Raw genomic sequence first — 15,727 nt, 5'->3', positions numbered from 1 at the left:
ACTGAATGTTGGTGCTTTACTTAATATGGGCTGATTTCTGAAGTTGCCACTTCTATCTTGCAGGACTTGTACTGGGAAACTACACGAGCAAGGAAAACTGCCTCTTGTTCAGGTGACACCAACAGATGGATTTTCATCTTCTGGAGGTTTCTCTATGTCAATGGCTTTTCATGTAGGAACTGATAGGATGGGAATGACCAGGGAGCCATCCAGATCCACCATACCTGGCCCCTCTTTCCTGTCTTACAAAACAGCACAGGAGAAGCCAAAGGGGCTGAGGGGCATGAGGGTGATGGGGTCTGGCCTGTGCTGGAGCAAATCTCCACCCCCACTGAAATGCCTGTAGGGTTTCTTGGGGCCCTGGGAGAGGCTGGGCAGCATCGGAGGGGATTTGCGCATGTGTCTGCCAGGAATCTGTGTTATCTTCTCCCATCCGTGATAGCGGGAGCTTATCGGGGGTTTCCTTTGGATGCCTTCACGTCCGCACCAGCAGCAGCCCTCTGGGCTGGGGTGGGTTGACTGTGAGAAAGCTGACCCAGTCACCTGCATCCTGGCCTTTCCCTCCCCTGTGGAGAGAGCAAGGACAAATCCCACGCGACAGTCATTGCTCACCACCGGTGTGAGTCATGTCAGCCGCTGGATGGGCTTTGGACACACTGTGGCAGGTGTGATACGAGACAACACGGTCGTGTGGCTGACAGCTGGGGTTTGGGTAATTCACTGATTATACATATGGGCAATGATTACTGTCACCAGTTGGTTCCTCACCCCACAAAATATCTGTATCACAGCTAGCAGTGAAGATGGTCCACCTATGGGTTTAGCATCATCTCTCAAAGGGTTTACAGGTGTAGTTTATGAAAGTGGCCTGTATGGATGCAGGCCACCCTTAAACATCTGGTGGCTGTGAAGGACTATGTTGAGTATTGGCTCAGCCTTGCTCTAGCACAGAGGGAGCAGGCATGGCTGTGTTCGTGTCATCAGCCCCTGCTCTGGTTTTGCTCTTTCGATCTGTTAACACAGGCTTGTGCCTTTTTGGTGTTACTTAGGGGGTTGCTGGGCCGGTGGGTTCCGCAGACTGTCCTGAACTGGAGCATCTGGAGGAGGGATGAGGCAGAGGAGATGGCATGAACTGAAGCATGAGGGGTTTTGTTGGTGGCACCATTTGTAAGAGTGAACTCATTGTGTCCTGAGGGGAGGACACAGCCATGTGTTGATGTCTCCTGGGTGCGGCCAGAGGCAGGGAAACGTTCAGATCAGCATGCTGGCTCCGTCAGACTCTGCAACTTCAGGATCTCATTGAGCTCACCCGGTGTCTCTGCCCCAGCCTGCAGCTTTTCCCCTTTAATCTCTCCTTTCAGAGCACGGGTGTTCACACTGCTCCAGGAGAAAGTCTGGCTCCTCTTATCTCCAGGGTGACGATGTCCTGTGAGCCCTGTGGTTTCCCTGGCTTTCGCTTTATCGGTGGATTGAAAGCAGACCCGAGCAGGCAGCTCAAAGCTCGGCAGGAGTGTTTGCACCCGCAGAGCCCGCTGCTCTCTAACGGGGTCTGGGGGAGCCCCACAGTGGGGTCCTGGGGCAGCTAGGTGATGCTCCCACACACAGAGGTATGGTGGGAGCCTGGCCCTGAGCAGGTCAGGAGAACAAGATGCTCACGGGTCAGGGATGGGGCAGGGAATGGGGGATGACAGCAGATGAGGAGCTGGCAGGATGTCGGTGGAAATCCCACAGGTATCCTAAGTCTGTTGCAGGAACTGAGGTGCCCTTGTGCCTCTGTTTCTTTCCCTGTTAAATGCCCGCCCTACACCTGTGCACGGGGGAGACCTTCCAGGGCTTTGCCCAGATGGAAGCCAGCGAGACGCCTCAAAAACCATCACGCTTTGCTGTGTATAAAATGACCTGATTCTGTCTGGAAAGCCAGACGGAGGGCAGGAGGGCAGGGTGGCCCAACATGGGGTGGGTGGGTCCCCAGCCAGGGGAGCCCAGGCACCCTCTGCTCTGTTGCCCAACAATGGGGCCAGTGCCGCCCCAGGCGACCCCTTCCTGGACAGCCCTGCTCTTGCCCTAATGACGAACAAAAGCCATGTAATTCCCCTCCTGCTGACACCACCGCCTCATGGATTACCTCCAGCTGAGTGAGTGTTAGCAGTCTGGGGTGGGGAGGCACCATGCCCCTGAGGAGTGAAGCAGAGGGCTGCGGACCGGAGCAGGATCCCACCATTGTGCCACCACATCCCTTCGTCGGTCCCTCCAGCTCCCACTTCTGCCCGGCACGGTAAGAGCTAGCCTGGTTTCACTGGAAGTGAGCAGGTGCAGGTGATGCGCCCTTGGACAGCTTCAGGGAAAGGATCGATGGTGTGCAGGGTGAGCTGAAAGGCTGTGGAGGATGGTGTCCTGGGAATGGGGAGTTCGGTAACAGTATGGAGAGCAAAGCCATCTGCTGAGAGACAACTATCTGGGGTGTCTGCAACTTGCTCAGTGCCTGCCATCCGTAAAGGAGAGGAGGAGATAGACCATGAGCATTAGATGTGAGACCACAGGTGTGGGTGCTCTAGAGTACATCAAGTGGGATCTGTCCTGGACAGTTAAGGTCATACCAGTGCTGTACTGGTCTCTCTGGTCTGGCTTTGCTTCCTAAAGGGGCTGGAGATGTCTCGGTGCCGTGTTCATTTGGTCTGATGGAGGAGCAAGCTGTCCTCATCCACAGCTCCTCTGCTGTGCTGTCTGCTCATGCTTTTCTCAGTCTCTGGGGAGAAGTTAATGCTCCACCAGCGGGGCTGAAGCTAATGGAGTGGCGACGTTCCAGCTGTTGATTAGCACAATTAAGAGATAAATGAGCTCCTGGGTGCAGAGGAAATACATGCACTGTCAAACTGAGTGAGAGAAGTTATTCCTTGCAGAAGCACAACTGCCCTGGAGTCCCTGTGTGCTCATCGTTCCCAGGGCTGCTCTAGCAGGACCCAGGGGGATTGTTCCCCTGGCCCTTCAGTACCATGGGTATTAACACCAGCACAGTTAGTGGGCCTTGACTGTGCCAGAATTTTCCTTTCCAAACTGAGGCCTTTATTACTCGTGCTGAAAGTGCACCTGCCTTAAGGAAGAAATGGGTTTGGTTTAGCAGGTAGTTGCTTAATGTGTGGTGGAAAACACCGTAAGATCCTTGTAGGGTCAATGTTGAGTGAAGTTTCAACCTGTGAGCAAGTCAAGGTAAACATGAGGAGGCAGTGCAAAGCTAAGTGCAAGCAGCTAATGTGCTCCTAACAAACCTTATAGGAAAACTTTACAGGATAGCACCTGTAAGAAATGAGTTAACTCATGACTGTGATGTGGTAATGCTGGCACATGAACAAATGGCTTCGAGAATTTGGCTGGAAATTAGAAGAAAGTCTCTAATCTCCAGAGCAGCAAGTTCTGGTAACAGGCTTCCAGCAGGAGGAATTGGGGCAAAAAGCACTTACCCCTAAAATGGAGACTGGCCTGGTCATGAAAGGGATGTGGTGTGGCTGCTTTATGGTAGTAGGGGACTGTGTATGGTGATCCCAGAGATCCTCGTCAGCCCTGCAGGTAAGAGAAACCATGCAAGTATGAACAGGTCATGTTGGACAGCTGGCAGATCTTCGTGCTCTAGCCCTTGGTTGACTCACATGGTTGTTTGGGCTCGCTCAGGATCACTACATCTGGTCGCAGGGAGGAAGGGCAGTCCAGCTCACCTGGCGCTAGATATCCCCACGTGGATGTGCATGCTGGAGCCAGTCACTCCACGTCCCGGTGCAGACACTGGAGAGAAACTGCCAGCATCCATCATGACTCATAGGTCTGGCCTCGGTGTTTATTTTAGGTGGGGATGAACTGCCCTTTGGAGCTGCCTGATTTTCCCTGCTGATTATAAATGTGGAGAGTGACAGGCGCAGGCTCACACATTTCGGTTTTGTGTACTGTCAGAGCAGTGGTGCTTTGCCCTGTAGGACTCATAGAAAGTTTTTTGGTTTTTGTTGTTGTTACGCTCCTTGAACACTGGCAGATCAACTTTCTTTAATGTATAAAACTGCCCGAAGGAACCCTAAAACTAAAGGGTTCTCACATTTTCAGCAGCCAACAGAGGAACCCATCTGAACAGTTTTAAGGGAGAAATTAATGTCTCAGTGCCATCTTGTGGAACGATCTGTGTAAAAGGACAAGCAGCAGAAAGAGGCACATCCAGTGATCCATGATGCCATCCTAGAAGCATACTGGAGTTTTAGGGACTTTGGTGGTAATACCAGGGATTATGCTGCAAATATTATCACCAAACCAAAGATTTCTATTTCAAACTGGGATTGCCTTTTTCTCTGAGAAGACTGCAAGTCCATGGGAGTCCAGTGTTCCCAGAAAATGTGTGTCCATTTTTCAGCACAAATTAGAATATGGAGATGCTTATAGTTAATGCTTGAATGCAGGAGACAAAGCCTTTCAGAGACACGGCAGCTTTTTTGTTTGCCCACAGGGGAGGAATCCACTTGGAAGGCTCCCTGAGATCTAGGAGTGAAAAATGAAGTTGTAGGTCCAGTTGTGGGGGATACTGACACGCTCACTCTGAGTAAGGCTGTGAGATCTCCAACACACGCTGATGCCAAGACCTCAGCTTTACATGTCAGCTGGAAATTACCACGTCCAGAACAAACTCCAGGCTCTTGCCACCACCCTGATCTGGTGCTCCAGGGCCCGTGTTTCTGTGCTCCACCAATAAACATTTGCATAGCAGAGAATGAAGCGACCTGGAAAGATTTATCGGCCACTTTTTCTGTGCCACAGCATGGCTCACAGACTCATAGGACAAAAATAACCTTCCCATCTAGAAATATGCTGTAGGAATCCCCTTGCCAGCAGCGTAATTATCATCCGTCATGATTAGATCATCCTTAGTATCAGAGACAGGCTAGTAAATGACTGCATATTTAGCCAGGTGTTCACTGAGGTCAATAGCTAATCTGTCACTGGAGGAGAGATTACCCCAGTCCATAAAACCCTTCCCTGCCATAAGATAGACAATAATCTATGGAGCAGAGAGGAGAATTGGCTTCCCTGGTTCTTCCATACAGCTGCTCAGTGTCCTGTAGGTGAAGGAAAAGCTCATGAACTTTTGCAGTGCAGTAGTGCAGAGGGAGACAACACCAGGGGCAGCACGAGCAGAGTGCTGCGTCCCCATCAGGGCAGCTGCTGGTAACCTCTCCAGAGCTGTGCACTGTGTCCCCTCCAGAGCCACACTGAGAAGCTGCAGCAGGTTGAGAGGAAGGCAAAGAAAACCAGCGAAGAACCAGACCAGGCTTGCAGAAAAAGTTCTTGAGTGTTCAGTGGGTTTAAGTTTTTCAGTGATTAAGGAAAGTTATTAAAACCTTTTCACAGTGGAGAGGTAAGAGCACCTGATGAGCAGGGAGATAAGCAGAGGGAATCAGGAGATGGAGGAGGAATCAGGACGGTGAGGGCTCTGCTCTGGCAGCCAGATGAGTTTGAAGGTCTCTGGGGATCGTTGCCGAGACTGGTCTCTGCTTGCCCCACAAGAGAGGACGGACCCGGGGGGTGGCAGGGAGGCTCTCCGCTAGTGTGATGGGAGCTGCCGACACAGGTGCATTCAGCAAGAACAAATATTCAACCTGAAGCGACGCTCAAGGCGTTGTGCTCTTCCCAGCTGCAGACAGCGGTGCACACCTGCTCCAGGCAGAGCATCCTCACTGCAGGCTGGGCATCCAAATAGTCCTGCAAAGCACAGGCAAATGGTCCTAATCCCACCTGTTAAAAAAAATGGCACCAAACCACCAGCCAGTGCGTTACAATGCAGAGCAGAGCCAAAATTTCTGTTCAGCTCCTGTGGAAAAAGTTACGGACAAAGACAGGCTTTAGGAGCTGTTTACAGCTCCACCGCTCTGGAGATAGACTGCTCCTGGGCAGAGGCACAGTGTTTGCAATGCCCCGGTAGCAGAAATATTGCATCCTTACCATATAGTTTTAAAAGGATGGCATGTGTGTGTGGGAAGACTTTGAAGCTAGCTCCTACTTTATTGGCTTGTTCATCGTTAACCAAATGAATGGAGGTGTCTGGGGGTGAAGGGAGGGTGCCAGGTTTCAAAGGGTAACTTAAATGAAGTGTGCTGGCACAACAGGAGCTCCCGTGGCTGCAGGCTGGAGCTGGAAAGCAAAATGCTGGAGAAGATTCAGAAGGCGCTCACGATTCGTAGCGGCACCATCAGGGAGCTGCTGGCAGAAGCGCTGGGGATGTTCATCCTCATGGTAAGCAGGAGACAGGCCCAGATGTGCGTGTCTGTGCATGTGTGTGTGCAGGGCAGGTGAGTGGGTAAGCATTTGCAGCAGCAATTTGTAAGGTCAGTGGTTTCCTACCCCATCCTCAGGGTTGCTCACCAGCTGATTGCTACTGCTCACCCCTCTGCTCTGGTGGGGCAACAGCTTCCCATCAGGTAGACCATCTGTCAAAAACCTTCTGGAGGAAAAAAGCAATGCAAAGGGGGGAGGTGGGCACTGGGAGAGCGTGAAGCGGGTGGGGATAAGCCGCTGTTTCAGTTCTCTTCTAGGAGAAAAATGAGGAAGAGTTGGGGAATGAAACCAAAGAGCAGTGTCTGGTCAGATGGGTCAACGCAACACTTGTGCCAACCCCCCTGAAAGATCCCATGCAGCGAATCGAGGCTTTTCTTCCTGCCGTGCTAGAGGTGATGGTGTGGCTGGGGAGTCCTGCACAGGTTTGGGGAGCAGGCCCTGACTCCCCTACCACAGCCAGCCTCTGTGAAATGCAAACAGCATTCATCCATCTTCCTCTTGGGGTTGTCAGGGTAATGAACGCCTGTGAAACTCTCCCGAGCCACAACCCACCATTAGGAAATGTAATTACCAGGTGTAAAGCATGCCAGGGTTTTACTTTTGGTTTTCTTATGGTGGCAAATGAATAGTGCTTATCCAAATCATACAGAAACTCCCCCCTTGCCTGAGGGATCTGTTTCACACAGAAAAAGCAAAGAGGTTTTGAGTTCTTGGGCTGCTTCGGAGGTGTTTGGGGAGAGGGCGAGGAAGATTCTGCAGTCAGAATTGATCCCTGATGGGGGTGAGGTGCCCACCGGGACCAGAGCCTCCGTGTGTTGGACCAACATAGCAAAACGAGATCCTCCCTCTGAAAAGGTCCAGTAGCTGTCTGTGCCAACTTACTACACCTGGACTTAGCTTGCAAGCACTGCTGGGCTGAGAGATGCTTTGGACTGGACAGAGGCTGGCATGGAAGGGCTGGGGATAATCCAAATAGCACGTACTTGGAGATTTGCACAGGAGGAAGATAAGATTTGTGTAAACATGTGGACCTTTTGACACAGCTGTCTGTACAGATAAAGGTGCTTATTTTCAAGGGCAACGACCATATGGGCAAAGGATGCTTGCTTTTTATCACATCTTTTTGCACATCCAGCTCCTTGAAATTCACTCCTTACTACACAGATAGTTTTGCATGCACTGGAAGTCAGAGTACAGACATCTGTGACTCCTCAGCAGGAGCTGACCAAACCATTTTCCTTTTCCATTCTCTTTGTGTTTTGGTTGTGGAAATTTCCAGGTGATAAAGGTCAAGTTCAGGGGTGCCCTGCCAGGGCTGTCTCTGGGAAGCGGCATGAGGAGACTTTTCTCTGCACTCTGATAGTCCAAGGCAGATTTTGGAGCCTGCAGCTCATGTTGGCTCTTCCCTCACTGATCCTCACAAGGGAAGAGTAGGAGGAGGGACACTGCACACGGACCCCCATCAAGGGCTGGCTGCGAACAGCATCCAGCATCCGAACGTAGCATCCAGCATCCAACTCCTCAGCAGCCCCCTGGCCCTTACTGCAACCGGGAATGTGCTGGGTGCATCTCTGGGATGCCTGGATGGCTGTTAGTTGGATGATAGCGCTCAGCCAGGGCCTCTTGCTTTAATGGACAGGCAACGTTCATAAAGGAGGGAACTATGCAGCGGGAGTAAACAGCACAAGGAGCAGGGACGTAGGAAAAACTAAAGTCTATTTTGGGACTGTGAGAATAGAGGAAGAGACCAGAGGTTTGGATCTGTGCTGAAAAACAGATTCTCTGGCTTGTCCTGTGTTTTTTTGAGGATAGTGCTGTTCAGCTACAACAGGCACGTCTCCTGCCCTGCAACCCTCTCTCTGCACCTGCATGCAAAACCTGTGTTTTATGCATTTGGCTTCTCTGGGATGTGGCTTTGGAAAAGCTCAGAGATGAGTAGGCAAAGTTTTTATAAGGGCATTGCAGATGCTGGGGGACATCCTGGCCACTGCTTTTTGGGGCTTTTGCTGAGGCTCACTGAGAGAAGGGCTCACACCATGCAGGTTTTAGCTCCGTGCAGAGCACAGACTGTGATCTGTGTATATGAGAGAGATAAGAACAGTGTCTCTGGGGAACAGGGAATTTTGGTGATGTCTGAAAGGGAAGAGGGAGAGCAGACGCGTGAGATAAAATTTGGATCCAGACAGAGCAGCCAGTAAAGATCTGAGTCAAAACAGCACAGGCTAGAGCAGAAGTCTGTTGCTGGACAATGTACTGACTTCTTTGTCTTGGAGGGACATGTCACCCTGGATAAACATCGGTGCAGTTCAAGGAACAGGATACACTCTCCAAGCCCTAAGTGGTTTGTGAGGCAGAGACCTCAAGAGAAGCTTTGTCCTTCTCCAGATTTCAGTGTAAGAGCTGTGCAAAGAACCGATTTTTCCACCTTCTGACCACATTAAAAAAGTGAAATAGAATTTACTTTCAGGTCAGAGCAATTTCTTGAATATCTCTTTTCCTGCCAGAGAGTGTTTACTTTTCTTTTTAATTTTTTCCCCGGTTCCCCTTTAGTCACAAAAAAAATATTGAAATTTTGGCTGTTTTCAAACTGAAAGTATATGTGTTGAAAGGAAAAGTCAAACCAGAATTTCCCTCCTTGTTTTTTTGCCAGAATAAGTTACCAAAATGAGAGTTGAGTTTGGCAAATAGCTATGTGCTGCCCAAACTACATTTTTAGTCAGTAAATTGCACACCAGGAAAAGAAAGGCAACAAGAATTTGCCGGCCCTCCTTCCATCCGGCTTGGGTGCCGCCTCCGGGCAATCTGTGGTGATGCTCCCCTGCCTCATGTCCCTGGCTTCAGGCGCAGACGCCCTTACCGCAGCTGTGTGAGTGATCCCAGTCGAGCCCGGGACCTCGGTGCGGTGTCTGGGGTTTGTCTCCCTTGTATCCAAGCCAGACCAGAGCGCCTGGTTTGGTGTGATGGTCACCAGTGAGGAATAATCCAGTTATCCATTCAATTTTTGCAGAGGAGGGTCATTCTCACTTCATCTCCTGACCATGGGCACCTTAGAGTCTTCCTGTCTTTGGAAGATTATTGCAGAAAAAGTAGCAAAGAAGCTCAGTCCACCACAACAATAACACTACTTTTAACACTTCTTTCTCTCTTTTTTTTTCCCATGCACTAGGTCTTTGGCTTGTCTTCCGTGGCACAAGTGGTATTAGGAAGAGGAGACTTTGGGCAGCATCTGAGCATCAATTTGGGATTTGGCATTGGTGTTACCCTGGGCATCCATGCAGCTGGAGGAATCTCTGGTGAGCAGGACACTTGAGCACAGAACATCTCTATGTCCTATGAAGGCCACATGCGTTGGAGGCAGCAGGAGTGGGCTGCGGAGGGGTGGGTGATGGCATGGCAAGGCAGGGCAGTGCCCTCACCAGAAAAAAAGGCAGTCCTAGGGTGCCCAGGCAAGAAGAGCAGAGAGGTCTGGTGACCATAACCAGGGTCAGCCTTGTGACCCAGCGATCACAGCCAAGTCTGTAGTGGGGAGGCAGGTCTGAAGTCAAGCCAAGGAGTCGCGATGGCGCGGCAGCATCAGAAGCAGGGGACAAGGCATGCACAGCATACCTACAGTATGCTGACCCCAGACGCGTGTCCTGAGCTGAGACAGGTTTCAGCAGTGCACTGGCTAGGTGCTTGGGATATGCCATCACGGCCCAAGGAGACAAGGAGCTCTGAAAACATGCTGGCAGTCTGACCCATGGGGAAGTAAATAATTTATTGTAAAGGAGAGCTTACTGCTGATGTTGCAACAAGGAATGGTATGCAAATTTTCTCCTTATCATCCACACCCATGCGCACACGCCCCACGCGAACTCAGGAGGTGGTGTTTCAGGACCATGGGGTGGTATCTCTCACATGACAGAGCATTACCTTTGCCTTGTGCAATTTCTGCATTCATTTGCACCAAGAGAAGAGATTAAGGGCTCTAGTGGGCAGGAAATTAAAGCAAGTCCTTGTTCTTGAACTGTTGGAGCAGAGATGTCCAAGGCTGGCGCTGGCTTGGGAAGGAAAATTTTTCCATGCAAGCAGTCAGCTCTTGGTCTCCCTGTCCTTTTGGAGCTGGTGGAGACATCCTGGGGAAAGTGGGCTGAGGAAAGCAGGTCCCCGCAGTCCCAGGTGACATTTGAGATGGAGCTGATCTGCTGAGGACTGGGAGGTGGGAGGAAGGGTCTCAGCTCAGCCAGCAACAGGCTGGCTCTGGAGCCAGCTTCAGGGCTTCTTGGCATTGTGATTTGGCTTCATTTGTGTCACAAGATGTTTCTTGTGATCTCTGAAATGGCTGGTCGTGCCTGCAAAGGATCAGAGGATCGAAGAAAAAGGGGCCTCCCTCCATTTCAGTTGTGGTTGTGGGACTGTAGCAGGTGGTACATGCACTTTCACTTCACTCTGTCCTGTACTTTGGTGAGATGACGTGTGTCTGGCTCTTACCCCTTTCTGAGTCTGGAGTAGGAAAAGGCCACTAAGGTTGGAGCATTTACTAACCCCCAAAGTTTACACCTACTAGGCAGGAAAAAGGAAATATTTCCTTTGGACTCGTGGGGAGATGAGGCCTGGAGAACAAATGTGGTTTGCACTGAGGGCACCAAACCTGGATCCACTTAGTCTTTCTCCAAAAGCACCATTGTGATACCAACCTCCTCCACAGAAGGTGTCCCCTCAAAACAGGGAGAACTGGTCTTGCACTGTACGAAAGCCATGTACTAAAAGGTGTACAGAAAGGCAGTCCAAGATTACAAACTCTGCAAGGGAAGGACAGGGTCTGCTCCACAATAGTGGGAGCAACCATGGTCTGGCCAGGATTGACCATCCTGCTAACCCTTTCTCAATGCAGTGACATCAGAGCTAATCTGAATCCCTGCTGATAGCCCTGTGTAGGATTTGCTTTGCAGACATGAAGATATGGGGCATCAGTGGTTAATTTTGCAGTTTGTTTCCCCGGTGTCTCATGCCTTGCCTGCCAGATGTGCTAAGGGCCTGCAGATCCCATCAGCTGGGGTGCTCAGCTCTGCCAGGATGAGGCCCTCCTTGCCTGTCAGATGTTTTCAGAAGGCCTTGCGATTGTTTGGGTTAAGATTTGCCTCATCTACCTGTAGCCATATAATAGGTGGGTGATGAGTCTAAGTTCTGGGCTCCCTTTAAGTTGAATAGAGAGAAACTCATACAGAGGGAAACTCATGCCATGCCAAGAGCGGTGTCTCTGACAAGTGAGATGACTGAGGCAGCCTGTGATTTACAGAGAGTAAAGCAGAGGTTTTCTCATTTTTAGAGGACTAAAGCTAGGAGCCCTCCGCTCTGAATCATTTAGCTGCCCAGGGAAAATGGGTCAGTTTTGAATCTGTGCTGGAGGGAGACCCTGCCCTCTGAGAGTCTTGGTGTTCTGGAGCAAGGTCTGGGTGGTTACTGTGGGGCCCGGGGCATGCTCCAAAACAGTCTCATCAGGGTCAAGACCACTCTCTTTTGCTGTGATTTTGCAGGAGCTCATCTGAATGCTGCCATCACCCTCACACACTGCATTTTAGGAAACCTCCCTTGGAGAAAGCTCCCAGCTTATCTGATCGGCCAGTTCCTGGGCTCCTTTACGGCCCCAGCCACTGTCTTTGGCCTCTACTACGGTATGGTTGTGTCTTTATCACAGGGGTTCCTGTGGGCACCATTTTGGTCTTAACTCACGGTTTGTCAAAAATATTTCCTTTTACAGTACCCAGTATGATGTCTGGGTGAGGAGGGCGAGCTCCTGGCTTGTGGGACAGACCTTCATAACTCAAGGCCAGAGCAAGGCGCAGATATATCTAGGAAGGATGTGCAGTTCCTGGAGAGCACAGCTCCTTTTGCTCAGGGCATTCCCACTGCCAAAACTTGTCCTTAACTCACGGCCAGTAGCTGCATTTTGTCAGCATTTTGTTTCCAGGATCTGCAAAGGCTCGAGTTAGATGGACTACCGCACATTAGGTACAGCTGGAGCTCTGGGAGACCCTGCTGGTCTGTAGAAAACAGAACAGCAGACATCTGTGGTTTTGAGTTGTGAACAGAGGACACACCACCCATTGGCTCCAGCATGTTTCAGTCTCCAAGGGGCAGAGGGACGGAGGCCTCCAGTGCACCCAGAGCGTCTAGCCTGTCCCAGGCTCCTGAAGCAGGGACATGGAGCTGGTAGGCATAAGGAAGCAACTGCAGACCAAAGTCTGTAGGTAACAGATATTGGTGAGATCATGCCCTGCGAGGGGTGTGTCACCTCCATCATATCTCCCATTGCTTCTCTTCCCCTTGGTGTCCTTGCTGGCTGCGATGGATGGACTTGCGTACATGCCATGTGGGGTGAACTCTGTGCTAACTCCTGTAATTTCCATTTCTCCTAGATGCTCTGTATGACTACACCAAGGGGAACTTTACAGTGACGGGACCAACTGCCACGGCATCTATCTTCTCCACTTACCCCGCTCCCTATGTATCCTTGCTGGGGGGCTTCTTCACAGAGGTCAGTGGGGACTGCTCTGGTGTGCTAGGAGAAGGTGGGTGGTAGCAGGTGCTACTGCAGGTCTGCTACAGGGGACTCACAGTGCTATGTGTGCAGACACAATCACAACCTCTACTCCAAGGAGCCTACCATCCGGGCAGGTGCCACACAGGTAGGATCCAAGGCACCTTGGTGGCTGAGCAAGCCTAAAAGCTAACGCCTGCAGGCCGTTCTGCAGCTTGGTCCTAGTGCCCTCCAAACACCTTCCCTGCATGCAGCCCAAGCAATGGGAAGTGAGAAGCTGAGCTATATCAGGAACTATCTCCTTTGGGCTCTGGGCAGGTCTCTGAACTGTTCTTCTCCTTTTTGGATCCTACACCTGCTCCACTCTCCCAGGCAGCTCTGCTGGCTGCCCCTCACCTGCACAGAGGGCCCGGGACTGTCTTCACATGAACACAGCCTGTCTGGATTGAACCTCTGGGGTTTGAACAGTCCAATTTAGACTGTGTACAGTTGATTCCCAGCATACAACACAATGTCGAGATGCCCAGAAATAGGAAGGGGATGCTTCAGGGGACATGGAGCACTGGGACACTGGAGAAGGAAGATTCACTTCCAATTCAAATCTGAGGAAGCCTGTGCTTTTGTCTCTGAGCTGACAAAACTCTTGCCTGGGCATGACGAGGAGGACGGTGAGAGCTGGAGAGCCTACAGGTGGGGACCTGGTCACTCAGCCTCCTGTGGAGCACGCAGTGTCCTTGCTGCACAAGAAAGTAAATGACAGTGACAGTGCATTGCCAAGAGCTGCAGAGTTTCTGCTTTTGCTGGCATCTTTGTCCAAGGCTTTTCAGATGCATTTTCTGAAGCAGAAAGAGACAGGAGTCATCACCTCTATTCAAACCACAGCTCCTGACGTCTTGGGCACTGCAGATCTACAAATGCCAGCTACGTACTGTCACAGACGGAAGATTCAGTTTCCCAGATGAGAATCTGGTATCATCTGCTTTTAGTCCTGAAAGGGCTAATGCAACAGGCTATATAAAACATAACTCCCTCTAGGGAGGATCAGATTTGTCTCGTTAGCAGTTTGTTATGGCTCTGCCTCTGTTAGACAAAATGTACTTAAAGTAACCCATGTCCCTAACTTCAAAGGTGGAGGGAGAGGACAGTGCTGAGAAGTTCATATCAGTGCTAGAGCATTTCTGGTGATGAGGTGGAGACTTTTTTGCTGGGAAATGAGTCTGGACTTTTCTTCAGTCCACCTGTGAGGAGGGAATAACATCGGGGTCCTCCCTGACTTGATCAGACCATGAATCCCACCTGCTCTTCCATTCTGGGAAGTCTGTTCCTCTCTGCTGAGCAGGATCCTTCTGCCTTGCCTTCCCCATTCTCTCTCCTGACCTGTTCCCCCTTTCCTGCTCCTGCAGTTTACGGCAACAGTGATGCTGATGCTGGGCATTCTGATCATCCATGACGAGAAAAACAACGGAGCCCTGAAAGGCACGCAGGCCCTGCTCACGGGTATCCTGGTCCTGGGCATCGGCCTGGGGATGGGGATGAACACAGGCTATGCCATAAACCCCTCTCGGGACCTGCCCCCCAGGGTCTTCACGGCAATTGCTGGCTGGGGAATGGACGTCTTCACGTGAGTGACCTGTTTTGCTTTTACACTGCTCAGCTCACAAGGAGAGGAGATAAGTCCAAGATAAAATGGTCATGAAGCCTTTTTCTTTGAACCAAGTGATGGTATCGCTGCAGAGTGCTTTCTCCATTCTCGGAGAGCAACAGTTGTGCATAGACGAGCCCTGTGCATTATGTACACAAAATTTGGGATACACGAATTCTCCAGCATGGGATTCATCTTGACATTCAGATACATCAGTATGGGCACCAAATTGGCTACCTGTTAGCTAGAGATATAGCTGGTTATTGCAGTGACTGGAGAGCCAGAGAACAATTCAGCTCACCTGAAAGCAGGTACTTACAGCTGGATTGCTGAATAGCTCTCCTAAATTTAGATGTCTGAATCTGGAGATGAAACCCTGCCTTCCCCTATCTAGTAAGATTGTGCCATGCTATGGCTTTTCCCATAGAGAGGGCATTAGCAGTCCCTCCTGTCCCGGCTGCCCATTTTCATTAAAATTCCAGAAAATCTCTTTGAGAGCTTGGTAGAGGAGGTGTAGATGTTATTTGAAGCTGGGAAGGAAAAGGTGTGTGTGTGTGTGTCTGTCTGTCTGTCTGACAGTCACACTCATCAGGATCACACAGACCATTTCTGTGGGAGAACAAGAACCTGCAGACAGTGCAGAGCCACTTTTGCAGGCCGATGAGGAAAATGATCCTCCCTCCAGCAATCATCCTGGTGGATAATTTGTCTAAGCCAGTTGTAGGGCCCAGTATGTCAAATGGGACTAGACACCTCTGCTCACTCCTGCCCCAGCAGACTCAGCTCACCTCACCCTGTGCCATGCGGCGGCAGGGCAGCAGTTCTTCTGGCTCACCGGCTGCCTCTTCTGTGTTTCATTTTAGGGCTGGACATTGCTGGTGGTGGGTCCCACTCACAGCTCCGATTCTGGGAAGTCTTGCTGGTGTTTTAATCCACAAACTCTTCATTGATTTTCATAACCAACCTGTCCCGGAAAGTGGAAACGAGAAAGGACAGCCAGCGGTGGAGACTTCTACGTTGTGATGGCCACACGCTCTGAGGAAAGGGCCTGACAGCAAAGCCTATGTGGATGTATGGACTGACAGCCAAAGGGTAACCAAGTGGATAAGGGGATGTGCACACCATTTCTCCACCCTGAAGGTGGAGAAATGAGGGACTAGTCTTCAATAACCTACTCTGTTTAACCAGACAAACTGCGTCTTTGAGACACTGGGCAGACCCGGGTAGGGCTAGATCTGTCTGTGACCTGAAGAAATTAC

General features: G+C 50.7%; 1 protein-coding gene across 1 annotated transcript; it reads left to right on the top strand.

Annotated features, from left to right (window-relative positions):
- The first annotated feature begins 3,167 nt into the window (after positions 1–3,167).
- On the top strand, positions 3,168–15,491 carry LOC103923266 (aquaporin-7-like). The gene is made up of 7 exons (XM_009331560.1): positions 3,168–3,207; positions 6,156–6,264; positions 9,473–9,599; positions 11,823–11,960; positions 12,705–12,823; positions 14,230–14,447; positions 15,332–15,491. Exons 2-7 carry the CDS (start codon positions 6,175–6,177, stop codon positions 15,489–15,491), a joined length of 852 nt encoding a protein of 283 aa, XP_009329835.1. The 5' UTR covers positions 3,168–3,207; positions 6,156–6,174.
- The last annotated feature ends 236 nt before the right edge of the window (positions 15,492–15,727 follow it).

This window comes from Pygoscelis adeliae, unplaced genomic scaffold (assembly GCF_000699105.1).
Source record: "Pygoscelis adeliae isolate BGI_AS28 unplaced genomic scaffold, ASM69910v1 Scaffold68, whole genome shotgun sequence".
NCBI classification, from domain to species: domain Eukaryota; kingdom Metazoa; phylum Chordata; class Aves; order Sphenisciformes; family Spheniscidae; genus Pygoscelis; species Pygoscelis adeliae.
This window is presented reverse-complemented; position numbering and strand designations above follow the sequence as displayed.